We start from the raw sequence: 25,722 nt of genomic DNA on the forward strand, positions 1-25,722 counted from the left end.
CAATATAGGAATGTGCTTCCCATACTTCTAGGGGTAGGTATTTTTATCAAGACTAATGTAGCTTAGCTCATGGGTAGAATGAACCATGAGACACTAACACTAGTGAACTTTTGTCTTATCATCTTCATGTCCTTTCAATTTTGATCAAATAAGTAAATCAGACTTCCATAGATTACCGGTCATTGACCAGAGGACTGAATGAAAGTTTGCATGTTTGACATCAATTTTCTTACTCTGCAAGCTATGTGTCTCTTTTTAGTTACGTTTGGTAAAATCAACATTTCAGTGAAATAGATTAGCAAGCCATAGGTAGTTTAATCATCCCCCTATTTCCTCAAATTATCAGAGTAAATATTTCAGGGAGAATATAAGAAATCTTCCTGGTCAGACTTCAGTTAGACTGAAAGGTACAAATTTTATTCAGGATTTCTCCAATCCATTTGCCTCAGAGAGTGAAGGTCTTCAGAAGAAAAGTTAAATTGCCTTCCTCTAGGACTAAAGGGAGTCTGAGACTGAATATTCCTTCTCTTACGTGACTTTGAGGGGAAGAAGAGTGAGGGAGAGTTATTGTGCTCTTGTGGCATGCTTCAATTGGAGATTCTCTCACTGAAACAGATTTCCACTTGAAGAGATTTTTAAGAAGTGAAGAGTTTGAAATTGAGAAGAAAACAAATATGATCTGCAGAAGCAATACAAGTAAACATGTTTCCAGGAAAGCTATGTGCATAGAAGCGTAACCCCGAGAATAACAGAGTGGAGAGAGGAGCTCTGTGCCCAGTCAGACTAAAGAGAGAGAAAGTGGGCATCAGAAAGAGTGTTGGCAAAATCAAAGACTTAAACATTGACATCCTGATTCTCAAAATATTGACTCATATCAATATGTCAACTCATGTTTAAGTTACAGAGATGCAGATCAGTCTTAGAAAAGAAGCTGATGCTAGAAGCAGTAAAGCATGATCTTGCTGAATTGTTTAATAAATCTACATTTTGTGGAACATTCAACAGCCAAAATGTAATAAATCTATGTTACCCTTGAAGCTAATTTTTTATGATTATTCTGTTAAGACAGTTAAGAGGTGGGAGGAAATTCACAATTCCAGCTTATTGCTAGCCTAGATAGCTTAAGAAATCCTTTGTAAATATTAAAAATTAATCTCCACTCCAGAAGCAGCCACATAGCACAGGGAGATCAGCTCAGTGCTTTGTGACCACCTAGAGGGGTGGGATAGGGAGGGTGGGAGGGAGACGCAAGAGGGAGAAGATATGGGGATATATGTATATGTATATGTATAGCTGATTCACTTTGTTATACAGCAGAAACTAACACACCATTGTAAAGCAATTATACTTCGATAAAGATGTTAAAAAAAATTAATCTCCACTCCAAAACTCAGTGGAAAATGAACAGTCTAGTGAGATTGGGGTTTTGTTTTTGGTTTTTTCCAAAAGGCATTCTTGAAAATTATCAGTAGATTAATAATGGGCACCCAGATCTTCTAAATTCATGTAAATATGGTCCTAATTCTTTTCACGACATTGTTGCTAGCTATCCCACTGATAGCTGTCATTTGGAGGTTTGGAGTCAGTCTTGCCAAAAGCCAAGCACTGTGGGACCCAAGAATCGCTCTTGGGTCTCCTCACTCACACCTGGCAGTAATCAAACCTGGAGCTAGATTAACTGGAGAATTTGACTGTGATGAAAGGATGGCTTTCAGATTCCAGCTGAGTGATGGACTCTGTGATCATTTTATACCTTATGAAACTGACCAGGAGCTCTTTGGACTGAAGCATTTGCAGAGTCATGTCAGAATCTCAAATAGTTGGGAAAGGAATCCTAGAACATTTAGATTTACTTTTGCCCCAGGGTCACCTTTGAAAATCTCCCTGAGCTGGGGCTTAACTGGGTGAGAGGAATAATCACTAAATCATGTATTCCACACGATCTTAAGAAAGAATATAATTAATCCCCATTGAAGAATTATATACCGATAGCCAGTATTTCTACAAACCACAAAAACATTGCCATATTTTAGGCATTAAGAAATGAATCCCTAATCTCTTGTTTTTGTTTCCCACAGTGTGCAGTTGTGGGGGAGGCCCATGTGACAGCGTAACCGGAGAATGCTTGGAAGAAGGTTCTGAACCCCCTACAGGCATGGACTGCCCAACCATAAGTAAAAATAACAGTACATGATTGACTAACCCCACTTTCTCTAATGTGCTGCAGGTGTAGGATTAAGAAAAGCTATGCAATACTCTCTAGAAACTGCCTGAGTCCAACCCTTGGCTTTAACCCTGTCTGTGCCTCAACCAAATGGACCCTAAACAAAAGACATTCAGTCCACTTGATTCCAATGGGCAGATAGGTGATTTACATTTAAACAGCTCTATTTTAGAAAATTTATTTTATCAAGTCTTTAAGTTCGGCATCTTACTTAGTAGGTAAAGGCTAAGTTGGAAATACAGTTCCCAGTGACTGAGTTCATTTTAGCTCCTTTTTCTATATTATCTCTTCAGGTCCTCAGATAAAGTAATCCACAGACTATGTTTTACAACATTGGGGAAACTGAGATGCCAAGAGATTTAAGTGGCTTTTCTCAAATCACTCTAAATCTGAAGTGGCACCAGAAATATAATATTCAGGCCTTATGAAATGGAGCTGCCTTTTCTTTCCTGCCCCTCTGGTTATTCAAATCATGAGTATTCCTAATGGTGCAAGAACCTGCTGAAACATTTCAAAACAAATGCCCAGACCCGGTCTCAATGACTTCTCAAGCATCCTTCAAGCCCTTAGCCTAGAGAAGTCCATGATTGAGTTTTTAGAAGGATTTAAGGAAAGCTTTGCCTTAGAAAACCTTCTATCAAGAAAGTAATATTTGGCTTTAGGTAGAGTGGTTTAAAGACTGCTTTAATATTAGATATCCCTTCCCCCAAACAAAAGTATCTTGGCCGCTCAGGCCCTCTAGGCACAAGAGATTAATATTACTGAAGGTGACATAGGATGGGAGGCACAAGCAGGACAGAGTTTATACACTGACAGCATAGGTGACCCCCTAAGCAAGGTCACTTTAAAGACATCAAGGTGCCTGCTTGGCCCTACGCATCTTTTCCACCAGCCTGATGTACTGGCTGGGGAACCATTCCTTTGAGAGAGCATATGAGGAAGTCTGCATTGAACTTCAAATAACAAATTAACATATTAACAACCATTAACACTTTAGTCTCCATTTATCAGTTCTCTAGGAGAGAGTGCAGTCTGGGGGAAAGAGATTGGGAACAGAAAAGTTTCAAAGGGTGTCCTTTGTGTGTGTGTCACAGGAGGGCGCTGGGTCCTGGGGGTGATGACAGTGGTCAGAGGAACTCAAACGTGAAATGCAGGAAGCAGCGAGAACTGCCACCTACCTAACCATGTGTGCAGGTTCGTCAGCTATCAGGGAGTGATATTCACAAACAGTGATGCCCTGCAGACCTGCTTCTGCTGAACCATTCATCCCGACAGGAGGTCGGGCCATGGGGAGGCGCTGAGACATCCCTGGGGTGAGGTGAAGGCATTAGAGCCTGAATAGGCAGTAAGAAAAGCTGCCAGGAGAGGGGGAATACCTGGCACGTTCCATCTTCACTAGCCGGCACCAAGAAGAAGCCCAAAGCCTGACATGGAGAGAGTCATCCCAGATAGCTTTCCTACCACCAAAGTAAAGTGGAGAGAGGGTTCTCCTTTGCCACCCATCTCTCAGATGCCTTGCCCTTTGTGCTTCCTTTCTTTCTCAGTTCAGCCTTTAGTGTTCATGTTAACCTAATTTTCAGTTGCATGTGTTTGTTTTTTTGTTACGTTTTAAGTGCCCGATTAACACTTTAGCTCATCTTAGGCCCTACTCTGTTTTGAGTGTAAGGACTATTTCCTGGCCCGGAACAACTCCTCAGGAAACAAAATTACAAGTAGTATTAACCAAGAAAGTGCATATAATAATCGACTTAAAGCAGTACGCTTCCCAGCTGACCTTTGATTTTGAAGAAATGACATACCCACTTTACCCCCAGGCTGTGATAAGTGCATCTGGGATCTGACTGATGACCTTCGGTTAACAGCGCTCTCCATTGAAGAAAGTAAATCTGGTCTGTTGAGTGTGTCATCTGGTGCCGCTGCTCATAGGCATGTGAATGAAATCAACTCCACCATCTACCTCCTCAAAGTATGCAGGAATGGTATACCTTCTGTGTATTTTCATTCTGGTTTCATAGGGTCACTCCTGCTAATTCCTGTCCATTTTGGTATGAGTCCAGTGGTTATATTACAGATTGTTAGACCTAGGAAATTATGAAAAGTTGACTACAGTCATGAACTCCAGCCTAAACCAAGAGCTGTCGTCTATTAAAAAGGTTAATAGGGAAAATGAAATGACTAAAAAACTAGTATCTGTGTACAAAGCTATTGATGGAGGAGAAACACTCTTATTTCAGTGGAGCTGTACATTGGTTATTCAAGTCAACACTGCAGACATACCATTACCTTAGCTTCAGTTTGCTGTGTTTTCAGGAGTTTCTCTAAAAACTAACACACACACTCTCATTCTCTCTTTCCTCCTTCTTCCCTCCCTCTCTCTCCTGCCCTTACCTTTCCTTCTCACTGACACACATTCTTTCTCATCTCACACACACACTCAAATACACAGGCACACTCACATGCTCTGTTTCTCTGCCTAGATCTAGTGGTTAACATCTAATAAGCAAGTGAAAGGCAGGCAATAGTCAAAAACCATAACAGTGCTTGTATATCTAAGCTTTAAGAGGTGTTTTTTCCCCCTTTAAATCATGGGCTTCAGGGCTTCCTTGGTGGCGCAGTGGTTGAGAGTCCGCCTGCCGATGCAGGGGACACAGGTTCGTGTCCTGGTCTGGGAAGATCCCACGTGCCGCAGAGTGGCTGGGCCTGTGAGCCATGGCCACTGAGCCTGCGCGTCCGGAGCCTGTGCTCCGCAACAGGAGAGGCCACAACAGCGAGAGGCCCGCAAATCATGGGCTTCAATCACAACCAATGGATATTTTTTAAAACAATAATGATTTGCTGAAAGGATAATAGAATTAATACCAGCATACTTTTTTACTTTGTTAGTCAGTTTAGCATAATGGTTTAAGAGCAGAAACTTTGACACCAGAATGCTTGGATTCAAATCCCAGCTCTGACACTTACTAGCTATGTGACCTTGGGTAAGTTATTTAACCTCTTTATTTTTCAGTTACCTCATCTGGAATTGAGGATAATTATTACACCCACCTCATGGGTTGTTGAGGGAATTCAGTGAGTTGTTATATGCAGAGCAGTTAGAACAGTACCTAACATAGAAAGTGCTCATTACTCTGCTTTTCGGAGGTGCAAATGATATCCACAGCAATTGCCCAAATGTGCAAAGTGTAAAACAAAACAAAAATCACAAAATTGTAAACCTGGATGGTCTGGATGGAATCTAAGTAAGTACTCTATTCCCAGTTTAGGAATTGTTCTTAACCAGACTCATCTGTTTGGACACATGAAGGCACTGATTCTCAGAGGAGTTACCCAGACTCAGTCCTTTTGATACCACTTGAATCCTCTTTCCCCAACAGCACAACTTCAAGGTAGAAATAATTATTATATTATATTATATTATATTATATATAATAATATTATAGCTGATGGGAAGTCAGTGCCAAGATTGAAGGGCTTACTCCAAAGTAATCGAAGGAAAGCTGCATTTGGACCAAACGGCTCAAAATGGAAAAGAAAGGGGAAAATGGTCTGAAATAAAGAGGATTGTTCTCCTTACACCAAAAAGAGGAAAGTGAATTTCTAAACTCCATTTGCACTGATTGATGTGGTTTATCATTTCCTCCAAGACCTGCGAAATTGAAGTTTTAAGGCTCAGACACCCAAGGCCACTGCCAGTCTATATTGTGCCTTTGTGCAGATTTGGAAAAGATACCCTTTCCCCAGAACCAGCACAGCCCAAGCCAGAATCTCCAGCCTGGTACGTGGAGCTTGCAGAATTTCTGCCCCTAGGGCCCTCCACCCCCTTGTGCAGACCTCAAACTTCATACCAGCCTGCAGTAGCCTGTGGACCCCACTATTTTGAGAATAAAGGCTCACACTCTGCTCTGAGTCCTCTTGCACTGAAAGAGTTTTCTGCATATTTTTACAAACCTGGTGTGCACATCTACTGACTATGGAAAAATACGTGTTTTTTTTTCCACAGACAAAATTGTCAGAAAGAGAAAACCAGTATGTCCTAAGAAAGATACAAATCAACAATGCTGAAAACACAATGAAAAGCCTTCTGTCTGACGTGGAGGAATTAGCTGGAAGGGTACGTGTTCAGTTTCTGGGACTAACTTCAGAGATGGGATTTAGCTGGTGTGAGACTGGCTAGTCACAAATGACTGAGGCTTAACACAGCCCAGAAAAAATGCAGTGACCCAGGTGCCTTAAAATAAATCAAGGCAAGACCTGAGGAGAAAGTTAATATACTTGGTCTCTACTGTGTCTTCGCATTTTAATTGGTTTCCTTGAAAAAACAGGTTTATGGAAAACTCTCATTGTATTTGCTGCTGGTAAATACGGTTGATACATGTTTTAATTAGGGTAGTCGTTCAGTTGTTCACCTTAACATTTTATGGCTAAGAGCAATAGAACACCCAGAAATAAACTTCATTATATAGAATATAAAATTTAAGTGTTTGCTAAAGTATGCATTAAATAATAAAAGGAAAGAAGAGAAATTGTGTTGAGAAAGCAATTTTGCAGTTTGGCAGGAAAAAAACCCACTTTGGACCCTCATTTTATACCATATACTAAAATAAATTTCAGACAGATTAAAGACGAGTTTAAATCTCAAATCTACAAGAAAACACAACTAGATAATTATTAAACCTTGAAAGGAAATAACAATACACTTAAATATAGTGTGAAGAATTGTAATAAAAAGAAATAATAGATTTGACAAGAAAAAATTTCAAATACATAGTAAAACAACTAAATAAATTTAAAAAGTCACCAAGACTAAGAAAAATGTCGAGGGAAATATGACTTATAAACGCTCTCAAAAATTAACAAGAAAAACATTAAAACATGAGCAAAGTCAATGTGAGAGACTATTAAATACATTCCCCAAGAGCCTAATGGAAAAATATCCATCCTCTGTACTAATAAAAAAAATACAACTAAGCCACAAGGCGCCATGTTTAACATGTTGAACACATTTTTTTCCCTGATTATGTTCCACCAGTTCTGCCCAGAGTACTCTGGAATTTCTGCTTTCAGATACTGATGTTTGATGTTATAAATTGCTGAAGTTCTTTTCAAAAACAATTCTCATTTTCTACAAAAATAAGGGTTAAAATAACTCTGATAATCTCTTTTGACCTTGGACCTCTTAAACTAAGAGATTATGCTTCTAAAAATGTGAATTACTCTAATTGGATCCTTGGAAGATTCAACTACTTTTAAATGCATATAAGAATTGTGTCCCTCCCATGCAAAGGAGCATGTTAATCCAACCATGAGCGTTTGAAGAGCAGTGAGATCGCTTAAGTTTCAAAGGAAATACCAGGAAAGAAATCTTTGTGAAAACTCATTGTAATTTCATTTGTGTCATGGCTATAACTTACTGAAAGTGTCTCAAATTCTTGAGGAAATGTTTTCACCAAGATTAGCTCCTCCCATAGCTCAGACATGGACTTACTGATTCTTTTGTTGTACCGTTTTCCTACTTCCAATATAAGTTAAATGCAGGCTTTCATGGGGAGGAAATAGTGCAAGCTTGAAAGGGACATCACAGAAAAGGCTCCTGAACAATGAGAACAGACCACCAAAGCCAAAAGTTGATGATAAAGCTACTGGAGCATTCACCCAGCTGTTGCCATCGATTCTTATTGAAAATAACATCCTTCTGGCTATGACACAAACAGTCCTGATGGTGAAGGAACCTGCTGAAACATTTTGAAACAAATACCCAGAGGGGGTCTTAATGACTTCTCAAGCATCCTTCAAGCCCTTAGTCTAGAAAAATCCATAATTGATTCTTAGAAGGATTTAAGAAAAGCTTTATCTTAGAAAGCCTTCTATCAAAAAAATAACTAATATTTAGCTTTAGCTAGAGTGAAGGATTCCACTGTAGATTCCCACAGTGTGATAAAAAAAATCACAGTAATGTTGCCTCTTGAACTTGAAAATATGGTTGATCCTTGAACAACACAGGTTTGAACTGCACGGGTCCACTTATGTGCAGGTTCTTTTCAGTAAATATGTACTACAGTATTACATGATCTGCAGTTGGTTGAGTCCACAGATACAGAACCTCGGATACAGAGGGCCAACTGTAGAGTTATATATGGATTTTCAACTGTGTCGGTGCCCCCAACTCCTACGTTGTTCAAGGGTCAACTGTACCTCTGTATGCAAAGTACCTGTCACATGAATCTCATGTAATCCAAATCTCACAATTTATATTAACCTAAAGTTACTGTGTTTCTTCCCGACCTCCATATCTAAGTCCTCTAGCCCCCTTTTGATAAATCTTACTGCCTTTTCCCACCTGCTACTTCTGGGAAACCCCTACAGGATGCCCATGCATTTGTGTTCCCAAATAGATGCTGCTCAAAAAGGTCTCACTTGTGCCAGTGCTGATCATGTCTGTAATGAAAGTACCAAAGCCTATGTCAAGATTCCACTCTCCCATATTCCCAAAGCCACCATGCTCAAAGTCAGAGTGGGACTAGGCTACAAGCAGAAGTGAAGATGGTGGCCCTCTCTCAATCTCAGTGCTGCCCTTTGCCATCTGGATCTAAAAGGCACACTGTAGAGCCCAGTCTCCAAGGGCTGGCCCAGGAGGGTGCTGCACCATTCCCTCCACTTCTCCATCTCCTCCCTACTCCTTCCCTATGTGGAGCCACAGCAAAAGTTCCCCATATATCAACACGTACAAAGATCTTTAGGGTTGGGAGGAAAGTGGGTCACTTCTACACATCAAAAGCAACTGAGCCTGATCTCCGAGCCTGATCTCCAATCCTGATAAAAAGACAGGACAAAAAGTCAAAATATGTTTCAATTCCAATTGACCAGAAGATTGAAGAACTTTGGCCTTGGCCTTGCAGAATATTAAAGCAAGGAGCAGAAGACAATGCTGAAGAAGTTCTCAGAGGCCAAATCATGAAGAACCTTTCCCACCATGCTCATCCTGTGGACTTTGGAAGATATTAGAGCATTTACCTACAACAATGAGCTGATTAGGTGTGAAGTTTCAGAAACATTCCTCTGAAGCGGGGATGGTAGGTTTAAGACTCTGAAGACAGGGACACCCGTCAGTAGACTGCCGCAGTAGTCCAAACAAGAGTGGTCAATTCCTGCCTTGTCTTCATTGGAAAAGAATTTGCAGTGAGCAGTGGTAACATGAGATTGTGGCGGTGGGGACCAGGAAGAGAGGCCAGAATGACAAGTGGAATAAAAATGACTCAGTGACCAATTGGATATGAAGAGTTGCAAGGATGTAAGCTCTGACGTGGAGAAATAGATGGCCAGGACTAAAAACTCAGAATGGATTTCCCTGGACCTTTTAAGGGTGAGCTCTCTGTGGATGCCAGAGATTTGAGTCTGTAGCTCAAGAGAAGAGATCAAGGCTGGAAAGGTATTTGGAAGTCAATGTTTAGGAGATAGTTAAACCCAAATTAGATATCACTGTACAGATTCTGAAATGGCACGCCAATATTCCTACTAGCATTTTGTCCAGCACTGCCCCTGTTTATGCTTGTCTCCCAGAGTGATTATTAAAAGTTCCCCTTTCACTCTCAAAAGTGTCCCAGTTTAAACAATAAAGTATATGGCCATCCTAGATATTATCATCCTCAATTTAATAGTATTCTAGGTACACTATACTTTATGCACTGTATAATAAATAAAATTCTTGCCACTTTTTACATCAAATATGTACAAGGAGAATTCGCTCTTGAGGTGAGTAAATGATTAATCCATTTGTAATGTTAAACATCAACCGGCTTATAGTTGAAAGCTAATTTTTTAATTTCAGTTTTTCTTAAAGCAGGGTGCACCTGTTTTACCATGTGCCTGTATCATTATTTTCCTTCCATAATCAAAGTTAAAGAAAAAGTAAAACTTTCAAATAAGGCGTCACTATATATTATATCCAGTAATTTTGCAATTTAAAGTAACATGTTCCTCTTTGCCGCAGTCTTTTATTAAATACATATATCTAAGCGCCCTCTGGTGTTTGTCAGAAGAGGTTGTCTTAGAGCTATGACATCTGCCAGCTGTCTTTCATTACTTCAATAATTCTCAAAGTTTCCATATCAAGAAATCAATTAAATGAACACAGTAATAACAATAAATCTTTTCCCCTGAAGGATAAAGCCAAAGTCAAAAATACGCATGTTGTGTTTTTTAAGTATAACTCAATTTAAACTGGACCAAAAATCAACTTAAAATTTTTTTAATGTTTTATATGTCTGTGTCCCTATTTTTTAAAGGCGGGGAGGGGTGACATCAAGAATAGATTCATCTTATTTTCTGTATCATCTAATTTTAAAGTGGCCACAGATTTTTGTGTCTCTGGGAAGCATTAGAACAGGATAAGAGGGAGACTGGAATTGGGGGAAAGAACATCATGACTCAAGATTGCAGTGTCCATTCAGAGAGCCCACACTTTAGGGAAGGGGCTGCTGGCCGCAGTCTTGCTGCGCAGGGAGCTTTGTATGGAGGAGATTTCGGATAAAATGCCCGATGAAAGGCTCCTGGGGCATGTGTCTGCTAGGATACCATGTCTGCATTCTCTTCCTTGATGAAGAGCCACTTGCTTGGGTTATGCTTGGGAAGTGTAAAAACATTCCAGGTAAAATCATGGCCTAGTCCTCCAGCTGGAACAGTGGATGAAAGGAGAGAAATTTGAAATAGCCACTCTCCTGTCCTGGGGGAGTCTACCAGCCAGAACTCTGTGTAGCAGATCACCCTGCAGTCCAGTCAGGTACTGCAGCCCTTTGTCACAGAGCTGAGCCAAAAAGACACTGGACGAGGCAAGTGGGCACTTCACCAAATGTCAGACTGAAGAACTCTCCCTCCTCTCAAATATACCCATGAGTCAGTCTTTCTGATGCCAAAAGGAAGTACACGTCCCCATGCTGTGCATACAGGCCTGTGTCCTGGCCTTGAACCATTTTTTAGATCAGCTTCTGACCTTATACATACAGAGAGAAATACACACGTACACATGCACACCCACACATCCTTTCTTCAGGAGCCACATTTGAGCTGGAATTTCATTTTGACAAATCCTACGTGGGAGCTCTGTGAAACAGAGTTGAAAGAATGAAAACGGCTTCTCAGGGAAGGACTTCATTCACTCGGAGCCAAAGCTGCTTGAGTAGTTATTTGTGCACAAGTGCCATCAACGTTGATGGGAGTTTGAAAGGCAGCACTGAAAGTAGCATTTAGCACAGTGAGCATAATCCTTTAAATCTCTGCGGCAATTCAGTTGCAGCAGTGGCTGGACCACCCAGAAGCCACTGAATGCATGGAGCATTTTGAGATCTGCCTGCTTTCTCAACAAGTTTCCCTTTGAACCTTTAATCATTTCAGTCAGCACAATGACAGACTAATCAGCAGACATGGCTAATTCCCTAGTCTGGCATCTTGAGATACAATAAAAATTCAGAGGGTAAATTACATATATAAGATGGTTGGTTTGGGTTGAACTGTGATTGATGGCTTAGGAATAGCATCTATAATTCTAAAGTGGGTCATCACATCTGTCTTCATGCATGATTTCTGAGACCATGTTCTATATTCTAGAACTTTCACATGTCAGGGAAATTTATGTTTATGGAATACATTATGCCCACCCATCCCCACATGCACATACACAACCTTTCCTTCTTGCAAATTTAATCTGGTATTTATGCGGATTATTTATAGGAAAGTCAAGCCACAAGAAAGAGCCAGTTGGCTCAGAAGGAAAGCATGGATACCATTAACCACGCAACTCAGCTTGCAGAGCAAGCCCATGATGTGAGGGATAAAATCCAAGGTAAATATATTCTCTTCTGGTTTAGCTTCATATCAAGGAATCTTTCATGTTATTAACAACAATAAAAATAGTGGCTACTGTTAGTGTTTATTGTGTGCCAGGACCTGTTGTTAGAGTGTTATAGGTTTAAACTCATGTAAGATCTTTCAAGTTTGTTTACCTGAGACTTCTGAGCACTCATCTCTGCTTACTATCTATTTTCAATAATAAATGCACAGGGTAGAGGGAATTCCCTGGCAGTCCAGTGGTTAGGACTCGGCACAGCAAGGCCAAAAAAATAAATGTAGAAAATCATTCCCTTTCTAGGCATTTCACAGAAATGGAATGCCAAAATACCTTTCTGGTAGAGGAAATTACATGCTGTGCTGTCTGTAAAATGCAAGAGTTGAGTAGGAGTCACATTTTTCTCAATAATATGCTGTGAAAACACTGCCTTTAGAGTGGCAGTAAACTGTCCACTAATCCAAATCGTCCTAAACTGTGTCTATAATGCTTTCCCAAGAACCAGGCAGGCCGCATGCTCTGGTCCCCAATCCAGAAGAAAAACCAAGAGGGGGTGTGGAAGATTTCTTTGCCCTAAAGCATAAAATTGTAGCAGACTTTACCTTTCTTCTTGAGGGTTTACTTATTTGTGTTCTAACTTCTCACAAGTGCAGGCTGCATTTTGAAGACTATCTTAATAGCACACTGAAAGCCAGCCTTCAATTTACCAACAGAAAACAGGCGATTGTGTTTGTTCTAAGATAAAGAGAATTTCCTTGGGTTACAGTCTGCTAAGATACAGTATTTGTGTGTTTCCATAGTTTTTATTATCCTATATATTAAGAGCTGGATGACAACTCCAGGTGCATCTCAAGGGCACACGACAGTAAAGGGACCCACAGTGGAAGATTCATATCTTTACACTGAGCTATAGAGAACATATTCCAGGAAAAGGGATGTATGGAGCCAAGATTAATCTTTTGCTATATTTCCTTTGGTGCCCATAATATGTAATAGAAACAAATGGTATACATTTCAAACATCCCCTGCTCCCATCCTCACTATCTCATGCTTTTGCATCTATGAATAAAATATTCTTTTCCTATAATATTTTAGAGTTACTGTTGATTTATTTGAAAAGTAAGATTAAACCTAGATTAGCTGATCTCATCTAATTAAGAAATAAATGTCCCTCTAGGCAGCAAATAAAGCCAGTATCTTATTAAGCCATTGAGAAAAAAATGTCGCCTTTCCTGTTGTAACTCAAATTTTGATTCTAAGTTGTTTCATTTGGAAAGAATCTAAGTCCTCTTATTTGACCCTTAAGGCATAGGAAAGAAGGAAAAAATACAAAAGAAATGTAAAGAGGAAACAATAATTTACCTTTTTTTTTTTTTTTTTTGCGGGACACAGGCCTCTCACTGCTGTGGCCTCTCCCGCTGCGGAGCACAGGCTCCGGACGCGCAGGCTCAGCAGCCATGGCTCACGGGCCCAGCCGCTCCACAGCATGTGGGATCTTCCCGGACCGGGGCACGAACCCGTGTCCCCTGCATCGGCAGGCAGACTCTCAACCACTGCACCACCAGGAAAGCCCCTTACCTTTTTAAAAATAATATATGAACAGTCTCAAAAACCAAAGGCAAAAATATTGTTCTCTGTATTTCCTTTTTCTAATCTAGACCAGATGTGGCTAAAATAAAATAAGCCATATTGTAAATATAATATCTGCATCAAAATGCCAAGAAATCTAGCATTGCAAGTGCTAGATCTGAGGAAAAGTATCTATGTTTAGTTTATTTCAGGAGTTGATATTTTAGACTTTACTTGAAAAGTGAATATTTAATCCCTTCAGAAGTTTTTTTCTTTTCTTTTTTTTTTAACATATCTTGGTTTCCCTAAAACTTTCTCAGTAATATTTACAACACTGAAAACCTCTTCTCCCATTTATCTCCCTCTCTTCAGAGTTCAGGGATGCTTCACAACACCAATAGTGTGTCATTCCTTATTGCCAGCCATCTCCAAACCACCTCTAAAATAACTACTGGTGACCTTCAAGCTATTATCCATATAAAATACAAGCCCTTATCCTGGTATGATTTATGTGAGACCAGTGTTGTTTACCCATCTTGTCTGGCCAACCACATAGATCATAGTAAACCAAAGACAGACAATTTCATTTATGCCAGGGAGATAAAATGCTTCCTCCTGGAGCTGCCATAGGACAAGGTGGCAATTACATAACTATCATCTGATCATATGTAGTAGGAAGAGGGAGCCAGAGGCCTGCTCATCGCCGCCAGTATTCAGACAACTCATCTAATGCCTCTGATCCTCAGCAGTCCCTGTTGGTTCTGAAATTCTCCGTCCTACTTACAGATGTGGGGTGAAAATGACCCAAAGTCAAAACGGCACAATCTTGACAAGCAGTCATACCACAGAAGGCAAATAGCAATTGCAAAAAAAATGTATATATTAATGAGCAAAAGCTCACATCCTACTATAGCAAACCTCTATATTGTATCTAGTCTGTACGACAATCTGAAAGACTTGTTTAAACAACCGTCAATATACACTCATTTTGGCTTAGAGCTTGGGTAAAATCCTTGGCTAAATTGCAGTTAATATCTCCAATGCCTACTGCATGTGACAGGAGATACCTCAGAACATTTTCTCCATGTTATGTATTTTATATAAAAGGTTGGTCAAAGACCCCAGATTTGTGTATCTTAAATATTAACAGTTTTGAATCAGAATAGAAATCAGATTCAGCTGAAATCAGGGCAGGCTTTGTATTAATTCCATTCCTGTTCTGAAGACACCAAATGAAAAGCAAAGAAGAGTGATTTCCTCGGGTTTAACCTCTCCCTGGAATATATGATGAACTCTGATGCCAACACATTCACAGCATGAACATCAGCATGCTGTCTTTGCTGAGTCTCTCTTTCCATTTTAGGATCAGCCCTTCCCTTTGTCCTCACTGTCCGTGTTTTCAGTGACATCGCTGTCAAATGCCCAGTCATCTCTCCCTACTGTCTTCTCTCACCATGTCCTTCCTTTCAGAGATCAACAACAAGATGCTCTATTATGGGGAAGATCGGGAACTTAGCCCTGAGGAAATCTCTGAGAAGCTGGTGTTGGCCCAGAAGATGCTTGAGGAGATCCGACGCCGTCAACCGTTCCTCACCCAACGGGAACTTGTGGATGAGGAGGCAGACGAAGCCTATGAATGTAGGTGTATTCGACTCCTAGAGCCCAGCATGTGTCTGCTTCCTTTGTGGGTCCAGGAGAGGACCCCCAGTCACAGGGCAACATTTGGTCAAAGCAACCAATTCCCAATATTCAGTTATTTAGTTTATACGTGGCCTCAGGGAGTCATTCAGGACAACTTGACTGTATGACCAGGATTTTTAGATCCAGACCCAACCTTGAGCTTTTGAGAAACAGCTGAGATTCCACAAGGAATCTACAAAATTTTACTCCTGAGGAGAAGAAATAGGAACTTAGCAGTTGGTGAAAAACAAGGGAAGGAAAGCTAAGGGGAACCAATTACCAGAACTACAATAAGAAGTCTCATTGAGAAGACAGTAAAGCTACAAGCCCAGCAACATTCATGTTCCAATGTCCATGAATGACTTTTTAATGACTTTGAGCCTTCAATGGAAATTGAACATTTCCTTTAATGATTAATGTAGGTAACAAACCACAGTAGTATTAGTGAATCTATGACTTGGTCACTGTATCAGTTATAAATTAGTATCTCACAATCCACCCCAAACATATTCATTTAAAACAATAACCATTTATTTGCTTGTGATTTCATAGGTTGGTAATTTGGGCTGGACTCAACCTAGATAGCTCATCTCTGCTCCGTGTGACATGGTCGAGCTCACTCACATGTCTGGGGTCTTAGTTGAAATGGCTGGGCCTCTCCCTCCATGTGGGGTTTTATCCTCAAGGAAGCTAGCTGAGGCTCGTTCATATGTCAGAAGCCTTCCAGGAGGGCAGGAATGGAAAGGGCAAGGTCTCTTGAGGCTTGGCCTTGGAACTCAGCAATGTCATCTTCATTCTGTTGGTCAAGACTGTCCAGATTCAAGGGTGAGGAAAAAGACTCCGCTCTTGATGGGAAGAGTTACAAAGAATTTGTGTCCATTTTAATCTACACAATCAACAAAAGAAGCTCCAGGTTTGCATATCATATTTTAGTTGTTACTGTTAATCTCACAACATTAAATTCATCAGTAATTCAAAGTTTTAGCAGTTATTGGTCTCACCTCTAAATCTTGTTAGTTAATGCATTAATAAAGAAGCACATATTATATTACCAATTTTTTTAATATACTGGTCTTTTTAATTCTATGTATTTTATCTTGTGCATTTTAAAATACATAAGAAGGGCTCTGAAGGCTTCACCAGATTGTAAAGGGGCCCATGATACAGAAAGGGTTAGGAACGCCTACGTTAGATCATTTTCCTACAATTGTCACTATCAACTTCTGTTAAAACTTACTGTGAATATTCTCGAAGAGGAACATTCTGGATATAAAGGCCTATTGTGATAGCAAACTTATAAGGTCTTAGAAACAGTAAGAAATAAAGAAGAATCTCAGGCCCATTTCAGAGTCAGGATGAGGCCAGCAGTCAGGAAGGTTGGAGCTCTGATGTCACAGCCAGATACTTTCACGCTCCTTGCCTATTTTGGGATTTAACAAGACTGTTCTGGGGAAATGGAACCAAGTACATCTCCTACTTAGCCACCTTCCGCCTAGTGAATGCATTTTCAACCACTTTCTCAACTCAGCCGTGAACTTTGTATCTTCTGCTCATGGTGATGAAAGTAAATAGAAAACCTCAATAAGACAGACTGATAGTCCCTGGAGAAAAAATAGAATTAAGGCACATAGTCAATGTGTGTAACTTTGATCAGAGAATTAAGATATATGCAAAGTCTAAGAATATATCATTGCCATTTAATCTTCTTTCCAAGATAATGATTTAGGTTTGACCTAAAGGAGCTAAGTAAAAACAGCTGCCTGGAGAGAATACAGAAAATGAATGGTTGTGAACATCATTTGCCAGTAACAGACAAAACAACTGGGGTTGTCTCTAATAGTAAGACTGTAGTATATCCAAGTTTCCTTTGTATGGTCAAATTATTAGTAATCTCGGTAATAATAAACCTAGTTTAATTACATCATTTCTACTTAAAGCATAATCTTTATGGGAAAACTAATCAACTCCCATTTTAGCTAATGGTGGTCCAGGGGCTCCCAAACCCTACAAAATAGCATTTAAAGCTTCAGATATCAAAGATGGGGCTGTTTTTGTGAACAACAGCTTCAATCGCTATTGCTAAAGAAGACATACCCTGATGAATTTGCATCTTTCTAAGTGCGGGATGGGATGGGAGGAGAAGGGAGAAGCCCAGACTGAGTTTCTATGTACCTTTCTTCCCAGTGCTGAGCCAGGCTGAGAGTTGGCAGTGGCAGTACAACGATACTCACTCTCTGTTTCCTGTGGTCCTGGAGCAGCTGGACGACTATAATGCTAAATTGTCAGACCTCCAGGAGTCACTTGACCTGGCCCTTGACCATATCAGGGATGCTGAAGACATGAACAGAGCCACAGCAGCCAGGCAGCGGGATCACAAGGTACAGTGGGCACTCTAACTGTAAATGCATTTCGGGCATATACAACATGAAGTTATGCCAAGAAGGGACAGTTGGTAAACAGTTTTTTTTAATATTGGTACATTTAAATCTTTATTTTTAAAATTATCTGTACATTTTTCGCCACAATAATTTGCTAATATAAGTGTGTACACCTAAACTCAAGTTGAAACCATTGTAGTTGTTGAGCTTGTGCATTGATAAGAATGCAGTTGTTCCTGGTGCTTGTGTCCACCTGTGTTGGATGTATTGCTCTTGCAACTGAGTAGACAAGGCATGATTCCTGTGCCTAACTTTTTTTATACTGAGAGCAGTAAAAATCCCAAAGCAACCCGGAACCATGTTCCTGTAAAGATGTGTATAATTTTTGGAAGGGCCTGAAAAGCAGATCTCACAGCCTGGCTGGTCAGCAGCTGCAGAGATAGGGAGTCTAATTCAAGCTAAGGTCATACAATTACAAAGAGGTGAGAAAAATTCCCAGGCTTGGCCAGAGGTTGCCAAGGCAGTCACCCTACGGGGCCAGGATTTGTGCATGCCCATACCACCAGACTTAGAACTGGTGATGCTCACACTTCTGTGCCAAGTGATGCACACACTCATCACCAAGAGTGGTCATCTTCTGATAGGAAGACACCTGCCTCTTTGGACATATTTATAAAGGTTAGAGTGGAAAAGCAATGTCAAAAATAGGAAGCAACTGTGAGCAAACTCATTACTTTAGCTATGTTTATTGTCAGCAAACCCAACTTAAATTAGGTTCTCTGCCCTGATTTTCAGTCATCACTTTCTCTTAGTAAGTCATTGTAAAATTTCCTAAATAAAAGTGAGTTAATCTCTTGCATTCCTACACACCAATAATGAAAAATCTGAAAGAGAAATTAAGGAAATACTCCCATTTACCATTGCAACAAAAAGAATAAAATACCTAGGAATAAACCTACCTAAGGAGACAAAAGACCTGTATGCAGAAAACTATAAGACACTGATGAAAGAAATTAAACACAATATAAACACATGGAGAGATATACCATGTTCTTGGATTGGAAGAATCAACATTGTGAAAATGACTATACTACCCAAAGCAATCTACAGGTTCAATGCAATCCCTGGCAAATTACCAATGGCATTTTTTATGGAACTAGAACAGATCATCTTAAAATTTGTATGGAGACAAGTGTGATGAATTGGGCGATTGAGATTGACATGTATACAATGATGTGTATAAAATTGATGACTAATAAGAACCTGCTGTATAAAAAAATAAATAAAATTTAAAAATTTTAAAAAAGAAAATGAGATTCTGTCTGTTTAGGTATTCTCATAAACTCCAAAACTCCACCTTCCCAAGACTGTTTCTATCTCTTTTTAAGTGTCAGGAAACTTTGTTTTATTTTTTGCATACGTGAAATGGATACTGAAGCATGCTAAATAGTGCTAATTATTGTCGTTTTCACTAATTATTAGTTTCTAAACTTTCTTTTGTTCAAATTGTCCATCTTTCCGTGGGAATATCTTTGTTTCAAAGCTAATTTTATTCATTTCTGTCTAATGCTATATCTGGTAAATGACAGAAACCCTTTAATTTGAAGCATATCATTTTCCAACTACTGCCAATGAGCTTATCAGGCAGTGCTGTTCACACGTGGCTTTGAAGTTTGGTTGTTACTTCAGGGTGTTAGCTGTGTTCCATTAAGGCAACTCAGATAGAAGCGCTTCTGGAAGGGGTCATATCTCAAACTCTATAACAGGAAAACTGCTCTGAGACAGCTAGATAATACCAATCTTTTTGACCTCGCTTCCTTACATACTTTAAAATATTGCTTTTGTGTAGAGCTGTATTAACTACCTCTCCTTGTGAAGACAAGAACAATTAACCCCAGATAGTCGCACTGTATGAAGCTTGATGGATTTTGAGGGGAAATTGATTTTTTTTTAATGTTCTTGCTTTAAGAGGATGATCAAATGAGATACTTTTCTGTCCCTAGACCTATGTCTTTCCCTGTAGCAAGGTATTTGGAGAAGATGGGTTTAATTCTTCTTTTCCACTAAATCAGAAAAGAGTCCAGGGAGTGAGAAAAGACATTAAGATGAACTTAGAAAGTTTTAAAGTATGTCATTCAAGTGTAGGCTTTTATAATTATTTCTGTGATATCCTAGATTATACCATAACAAAAATTTCAACCCTAATTTAAATTACCATTTCTAAAGTAACCAGCTCATTTTTTACTCAGATTATAAAATGGGTCTTTTACTTTTTGCATGTTAAATTTCATTCTGTGTTGCTTTCAATCTCTGAAGCTCTACAATATTTCGTCAAAATCATAAGATCCCTGACTCTAGAACCCCAGAGTCAAAGTATAAGTTAAAGTATTCATCAGAAAATATATCCACACTTGGAACAACCCAATCGAAAAATGGGCAGAAGATCGTAATAGACATTTCTCCAAAGAAGACAAACAGATGGCCAGTAGGCACATGAAAAAATGCTCAACATTACTAATTATTAGAGAAATGCAAATCAAAACTACAATGAGATACCACCTCACACTGGTCAGAATGGCCATGATTAAAAAGTCTACAAATAAAAGGGACTTCCCTGGTGGTGCAGTGGTTAAGAATCCGCCTGCCAATGCATGCCGCAAAGCAACTAAGCCCGTGTGCCACAACTACTGAGCCTGCACTGTAGAGCCCAAGTGCCACAACAAGCCCACACGCCCTAGAGCAACTACAGAGCCCACGTGCCTAGAGCCTGTGCTCTGCAACAAAGGAAACCACAGCAATGAGAAGCCCGCACACCACAACGAAGAGTATCCCTGCTCGCTGCAACTAGAGAAAGCCTGCGTGCAGCAACAAAGACCCAATGCAGCCAAAAATAAATTAAATTAACTTTAAAAAATAAAAAAAAAAAAAGTCTACAAATAACAAATGCTGGAGAGGGTGTGCAGAAAAGAGAACCCTCCTACACTGTTGGTGGGAAAGTAAGTTGTTACAGCCACTATGGAAAACAGTATGGAGGTTCCTCAGAAAACTAAAAATAGAATTACTGTGTGATTCAGCAATCCCACATCTGGGAATATACCCAGACAAAACTATAATTCAAAAAGACACATGCACCCCTATGTTCATAGCAGCACTATTCACAATAGCCAAAACATAGAAACAACCTAAATGTCCATCAACAGATGAATGGATGAAGAAGATGTGGTACATATATACAATGGAATACTACTCAGCCATGAAAAAGAACGAAATAATGCTATTTGCAGCAACATGGATGGACCTAGAGATTATCATACTAAGTGAAGTAAGTCAGAAAGAGAAAGACAAATACCACATGATATCACTTATATGTGGAATCTAAAATATGACACAAATGAACCTATCTACAAAACAGAAACAGACACATAGACATGGAGAACAGACTTGTGGTTGCCAAGGGGGAGTGGGGGAGGGAGAGGGATGGACTGGGAGTTTGGGGTTGGTAGATGCAAGCTATTACATTTAGAATGGATAAACAACAAGGTCCTAATGTATAGCACAGGGAACTATATTCAGTATCCTGTGATAAACCATAATGGAAAAGAATATTAAAAAAAGAATGTATACATGTGTATAACTGAGTCACTTTGCTGTACAGCAGAGATTGGTACAACATTGTAAATCAACTATGCTTCAATAAAAAAAAAAAACTGAAAAAAGAGAAGAAAAAAATATAACCACACTTGGGCAATTTCCCTCCTCAGAACATCTGAGCATCTAACATAAAGAGCTCAGAGTAGGAGGAAGCGAGATCACAATTTTATGTTTTGATAATAGGGCCATTTTAAAATTTTGAAAGGACATTAAGATTCTTTTGTATATACTTTATTCCTGTCCAAATGAGCTATTTGTGCCTGGCCCAAAGTTAGCACATGATAAATGCTTTTTGGAATTAATTCAGTTTTCAATTACTGCAAATACAGAGCCTGTTCAATGCTATCTCCCTAGCCTCATTTCACATTTATGGAGAAAGAGGCAAGGGCCCTCTCTGGAGTGTCAACTCTCTTTGATGTGGTGGCACTGTAAGTAATAATCATAACTAAGTTCTTTGAAGCTCCTGAGGTGCTTACTTTCATTATCTCCATTTTATAAATGAGAAAGCTGAGGCTGGGCCGGGTCGAATTACCCAGAGTGACACAGCAATTCATTGGTGGGTCTGGGATAGGAACCTGGATCTGTCGGAGTGCAGTGGCAGCAAGCTGACAGCACTATCCCTGATGCCTTCTTTATCTAAAGCGACCTTTTCTTCCTCTCTCCCTTGCTCTTCCTCATGCAGAAACAGCATGACAGAGTGAGGGAACAGATGGCAGGGGTGAACGAGTCTCTGAGGATGTCTTCCGACTCACTGACAATGCCTCGGATGACCCTTTCAGAACTTGATGACATAATAAAGGTAAGGACACACGTGACTTGTTCAGGTTAGTATTTATAGCAGGTTAGAAAAGGAGCTCAGTGTCACAGAAGAATAATCAACTCCAATTCAATCTATCAAGTTAGCAGGAATTGTAAAAATAAGATCAGTTGACTGAATTTTTCAGTTCCTTTCATTGTACAGTTGCCACTAGCCACACATGGCTACTTAAATTTAAATTACTTAAAATTAAAATTTAATTCCTCAGTCACATTAGCCACATTTCATGTGCTCAACAGCACCACATATGGCTAATGTCTGCCATTTCGTTCAGCACAGATAATCACAGAAAGTTCTGTAGAAAGTGTAAATCTAGATACATCCTACTCACTCTTTACTTGTAAGTTGTGTGTTTAATAAAGCTGATATTCAAAATCAATAAATGTCACATTTTTAAAGTAGAAATTTTCTGATGAATGCATCACGAAAGTACTCTTTTTTTAATTTAATTTTATTTTTTTTATACAGCAGGTTCTTATTAGTCATCAATTTTATACACATCAGTGTATACATGTCAATCCCAATCACCCAATTCAGCACACCACCATCCGCACCCCCCCACAGCTTTCCCCCCTTGGTGTACATACGTTTGTTCTCTACATCTGTGTCTCAACTTCTGCCCTGCAAAACGGTTCATCCGTACCATTTTTCTAGGTTCCACATACATGCGTTAATATACGATATTTCTTTTTCTCTTTCTGACTTACTTCACTCTGTATGACAGTCTCTAGATCCATCAACATCTCAACAAATGACTCAATTTCATTCCTTTTTATGACTGAGTAATATTCCGCTGTATATATGTACCACATCTCCTTTATCCATTCGTCTGTCTTAGATTGCTTCCATGACCTGGCTATTGTAAATAGTGCTGCAGTGAACACTGGGGTGCATGTGTCTTTTTGAATTATGGTTTTCTCTGGGTATATGCCCACTAGTGGGATTGCTGGGTCATATGGTAATTCTATTTTCAGTTTTTTAAGGAACCTCCATACTGTTCTCCATAGTGGCTATATCAGTTTACATTCCCACCAACAGTGCAAGAGGGTTCCCTTTTCTCCACACCCTCTCCAGCATTTCTTGTTCGTAGATTTTCTGACGATGCCCATTCTAATTGGTGTGTGGTGATACCTCACTGTAGTTTTGATTTGCATTTCTCTAATAATTAGTGATGTTGAGCAGCTTTTCATGCACTTCTTGGCCATCTGTATGTCTTCTTTGGAGAAATGTCTATTTAGGTCTTCTGCCCATTTTTGGATTGGGTTGTTTGTTTCTTTAATATTGAGCTGCATGAGCTGTTTATATATTTTGGAGATTAATCCTTTGTCCGTTGATTCGTTTGCAAATATTTTCTCCCATTCTGAGGGTTGTCTTTTCGTCGTCTTTATGGTTTCCTTTGCTGTGCAAAAGCTTTGAAGTTTCATTAGGTCCCATTTGTTTATTTTTGGTTTTATTTCCATTACTGTAGGAGGTGGATCAAAAAAGATCTTGCTGTGATTTATGTCAAAGAGTGTTCTTCCTATGTTTTCCTCTAAGAGTTTTACAGTGTCTGGTCTTACATTTAGGTCTTGAATCCATTTTGAGTTTATTTTTGTGTATGGTGTTCGGGAGTGTTCTAATTTCATTCTTTTACATGTAGTTGTCCAGTTTTCCCAGCACCACTTATTGAAGAGACTGTCTTTTCTCCATTGTATATCCTTGCCTCCTTTGTCATAGATTAGTTGACCATAGGTGCATGGGTTTATCTCTGGGCTTTCTATCTTCTTCCTTGATCTACATTTCTGTTTCTGTGCCAGTACCATATTGTCTTGATTACTGTAGTTTTGTAGTATAGTCTGAAGTCAGGGAGTCTGATTCCTCCAGCACTGTTTTTTTCCCCTCAAGACTGCTTTGGCTATTCGGGGGTCTTTTGTGTCTCCATACAAATTTTAAGATTTTTTGTTCTAGTTCCGTAAAAATTGCCATTGGTAATTTGCCAGGGATTGCACTGAATCTGGAGATTGCTTTAGGTAGTGTAGTCATTTTCACAATATTGATTCTTCCAATCCAAGAACATGGTATATCTCTCCATCTGTTGGTATCATCTTTAATTTCTTTCATCATTGTCTTACAGTTTTCTGCATAGAGGTCTTTTGTCTCCCTAGGTAGGTTTATTCCTAGGTATTTTATCCTTTTTGTTGCAATGGTAAATGGGACTGTTTCCTTAATTTCTCTTTCAGAGTTTTCATCATTAGTGTATAGGAATATTCCTTTAGGTATAAGGTTGGACTGTTTATTTGAGATTTTTCTTGTTTCTTGAGGTAGGCTTTATAACTATAAACTTCCCTCTTATAATTGTTTTTGCTGCATCTCATAGGTTTTGGATCATTGTGTTCTCATTGTCATTTGTCTCCAGGTATTTTTTGATTTCCTCTTTGATTTCTTCAGTGATCTCTTGGTTATTTAGTAACGTAGTGTTTAGCCTCCATGTGTTTGTGTTTTTAACGTTTTTTCCCCTGTAATTCATTTCTAATCTCATGGTGTTGTGGTCAGAAAAGATGCTTGATACGATTTCAGTTTTCTTGAATTTACTGAGTCTTGATTTGTGACCCAAGATGTGATCTATCCTGGAGAATGTTCTGTGCGCAGTTGAGAAGAAAGTGTAATCTGCTGTTTTTGGATGGAATGCCCTATAAATATCAATTAAATCTATCTGGTCTATTGTGTCATTTAAAGCTTCTGTTTCCTTATTTATTTTCATTTTTGATGATCTATCCATTGGTGTAAGTGAGGTGTTAAAGTCCCCCACTATTATTGTGTTCCTGTCGATTTCCTCTTTTATAGCTGTTAGCAGTGGCCTTATGCATTGAGATCCTCCTATGTTGGGTGCATAAAAATGTATAATTGTTATATCTTCTTCTTGGATTGATCTCTGTAGTGTCCTTCCTTGTGTCTTGTAAGATTCTTTATTTTAAAGTCTGTTTTATCTGATATGAGTATTGCTACTGCAGCTTTCTTTTGATTTCCATTTGCATGGAATATGTTTTTCCATCCCCTTACTTTCAGTCTGTATGTGTCCCTAGGTCTGAAGTGGGTCTCTTGTAGACAGCATATATATGGGTCTTGTTTTTGTATCCATTCAGCAAGCCTGTTTCTTTTGGTTGGAGCATTTAATCCATTCTCATATAAGGTAATTATTGATATGTATATTCCTATGACCATTTTCTTAATTGTTTTGGGTTTGTTTTTTTGTTTTTTTTTAATTAATTAATTTATTAATTTTTGCTGTGTTGGGTCTTTGTTTCTGTGCGAGGGCTCTCTCCAGTTGTGGCAAGCGGGGGCCACTCCTCATCACGGTGCGTGGGCCTCTCACCATCACGGCCTCTCCCGTTGGAGAGCACAGGCTCCAGATGCGCAGGCTCAGTACTTGTGGCTCACGGGCCCAGCTGCTCCATGGCACATGGGATCCTCCCAGACCAGGGCTTGAACCCGTCCCCCCTGCATTAGCAGGCAGATTCTCAACCACTGCGCCACCAGGGAAGCCCTTTGGGTTTGTTTTTGTAGGTCCTTTTCTTCTCTTGTGTTT

At 39.5% G+C, this 25,722-nt stretch overlaps 1 protein-coding gene across 3 annotated transcripts in view; it reads left to right on the top strand.

Annotated features, from left to right (window-relative positions):
• Positions 1 to 25,722, top strand: part of LAMA4 (laminin subunit alpha 4) — a 150,732-nt gene that overhangs the window by 68,813 nt on the left and 56,197 nt on the right. For 2 of the 3 annotated variants that reach the window (XM_024740949.1, XM_024740950.1), the window contains 7 exons: positions 2,079 to 2,174; positions 4,039 to 4,190; positions 6,225 to 6,335; positions 11,948 to 12,059; positions 15,102 to 15,269; positions 17,496 to 17,689; positions 22,023 to 22,139. In XM_024740949.1, the coding sequence (XP_024596717.1) occupies positions 2,079 to 2,174; positions 4,039 to 4,190; positions 6,225 to 6,335; positions 11,948 to 12,059; positions 15,102 to 15,269; positions 17,496 to 17,689; positions 22,023 to 22,139 (950 nt within the window). The remainder of the gene's footprint in view (positions 1 to 2,078; positions 2,175 to 4,038; positions 4,191 to 6,224; positions 6,336 to 11,947; positions 12,060 to 15,101; positions 15,270 to 17,495; positions 17,690 to 22,022; positions 22,140 to 25,722) is intronic. The other variant, XM_024740951.1, reaches the window with a different exon arrangement.

The sequence above is a fragment of the Neophocaena asiaeorientalis genome, unplaced genomic scaffold, assembly GCF_003031525.2.
Source record: "Neophocaena asiaeorientalis asiaeorientalis breed wild unplaced genomic scaffold, Neophocaena_asiaeorientalis_V1.1 scaffold203, whole genome shotgun sequence".
In the NCBI taxonomy this organism is placed as follows: domain Eukaryota; kingdom Metazoa; phylum Chordata; class Mammalia; order Artiodactyla; family Phocoenidae; genus Neophocaena; species Neophocaena asiaeorientalis.